Source organism: Medicago sativa, chromosome 4 (assembly GCF_051527215.1).
Source record: "Medicago sativa cultivar Bolivia chromosome 4, Bolivia_mono, whole genome shotgun sequence".
NCBI lineage: Eukaryota > Viridiplantae > Streptophyta > Magnoliopsida > Fabales > Fabaceae > Medicago > Medicago sativa.
The window spans coordinates 60,876,987-60,878,762 of NC_140752.1; the positions used below are offsets into that span (position 1 = coordinate 60,876,987).

The 1,776-nt window shown below is 49.0% G+C and overlaps 1 protein-coding gene across 1 annotated transcript; it reads left to right on the top strand.

Annotated features, from left to right (window-relative positions):
• Positions 1 to 417: 417 nt before the first annotated feature.
• LOC146930377 (uncharacterized) lies at positions 418 to 1,176 on the top strand. Its single transcript, XM_085707547.1, has one exon. It carries the CDS (start codon positions 418 to 420, stop codon positions 1,174 to 1,176), a length of 759 nt encoding a protein of 252 aa, XP_085563673.1.
• The last annotated feature ends 600 nt before the right edge of the window (positions 1,177 to 1,776 follow it).

Genomic DNA, 1,776 nt, shown 5'->3' on the forward strand with positions numbered 1-1,776 from the left:
TCGTGGTCGGTGGTTTGTAAGCCAAAGCGTGAGGGGGGCCTGGGGGTGAGGGACCTCCGTCAGGTCAATCTTGCTCTCTTGGCCAAATGGCGGTGGCGGCATCTCTTGGGGGATGGGGGTATTTGGAGGGAGATCCTATCCGCTCGATACGGTGGTTGTCAACCCTCGCCCCATCTAGGCGGTAGGCCCTCGGGCCTCCGTGGGGTGTCTTCGTGGTGGTCCAATATTTCTCTTCTGGGGGGTGACAGGGAGGTCGTTGGGGACTAGTTCTCCGACAGGGTGGCCAGGGTGATCGGGAACGGTCTCTCGACTCATTTCTGGCATGACCCGTGGTGTGGTAACACGCTCCTTAGAGATAGGTTCAGCCGACTCTTCTGTTTGTCTCTTCAGAGTGATGGGTTAGTGGGGGAGTTAGGTATGTGGGAGGGGAGTGTCTGGGTGTGGGATCTTAGGTGGAGAAGGCCCCTCTTCGTTTGGGAGAATGTTCTCCTCAATGAGATGCTCGTTGTTGTGGCCAGGCATGCCCGTGTGGATAGGGAGGATGTGTGGTCTTGGACCCTTAGCTCTGATGGTCGATATTCGGTGAAGTCGGCTTACTCTTACCTTTTAAAAGAGTTACCGGAGGGAGGGGCGCCTGAGGGTGTTACCCTGCAGGCGGTCTCGCGGATTTGGAAGTCGTGGGCCCCTTCGAAGGTTGTTGCTTTCTCCTGGCAGCTCCTGCTTGATAGGATTCCTACTAGGCTCAACTTAGTTAGGCGTGGTGTCCAGTTACCGGAGGGAGGTGGGGGGTGTGTTTTTTGCGATGCGCCGTCGGAGTCGATGAAGCATTTGTTTTTGTCGTGTCCTGTTATCCTTCCGGTGTGGTATCAGGTGTCTAGGTGGTTGGGTTGGGAGTTTGTGACCCCTCTTTGTCTTGCTCAGCAGTTCCTGTATTTTACGGGTTTAGGTGGGGGGAAGAGAGCTAGGTTAGGTTTGCTTCTAGTTTGGCACGCTGTTATTTGGACCATTTGGACGTCCCGGAACGACCTCTTGTTTTCTGGTGGCGTTCTTCGTGAGGAGACTGTGGTGGATAGAGCTAAACTCTTAGCTTGGAAGTGGTTCCTGGCTAAGTGTCCAGGCAGTTCCTGCACTTTTCATGAGTGGGAGGTGCAACCCGTCCTTTGTTGGCATCGGTAGGGTTTGAGGTGGTGGTTTTTCTGGGGTTGTGAGGGGGTTGGGTTCGTTGCCTCCACCTTTCCGACCTGGCTTCCGGGTTTCCCTTTGTGCTCTTTGTCTTTGCAGGTGTTTTTGCAGGTGTGGGGCTGTTTATATTGGATGGGCTCACCTTGTGTTTGTTTTTGCTGGCCTTTGTTTGTGGTTTTTAGTCCGTTTGGGGCTTTGTTTAGGCCTTTGTTGGTGGTTCTTTTCTTCCTTTTTTGGTCTTCTCTTGAAGTCCTGTGGTGTTTTGTACTGTATCAAAACTTTTATCTTTACTTATATATATATATATATATATATATATATATATATATATATATATATATATATATATATATATATTTTGCCATTCAAAAAAAAAAAAAACTTTCGTTTTCCCATTTCACCTTTCACTTTTCTTTTCATATGCATGCGATCTTTGCAATTTGAGAATGTCTTAAGTCCAACGCTTTTGTTCAATCAACCCTAAATCCCTTCAAGAACCCTAAATCTCTTTCATTAGGTTGTACGAGGTGTCCGTTCAATCGACCTTAGATCCCTTTCATCCTACTACAAGAACCCTAAGACCCTTTCAACCTC

What these genes read in the sequence shown, in the direction of transcription:
- LOC146930377 (XM_085707547.1), top strand. Translation starts at nt 418, where the DNA reads ATGTGGGAGGGGAGTGTCTGGGTGTGGGATCTTAGGTGGAGAAGGCCC.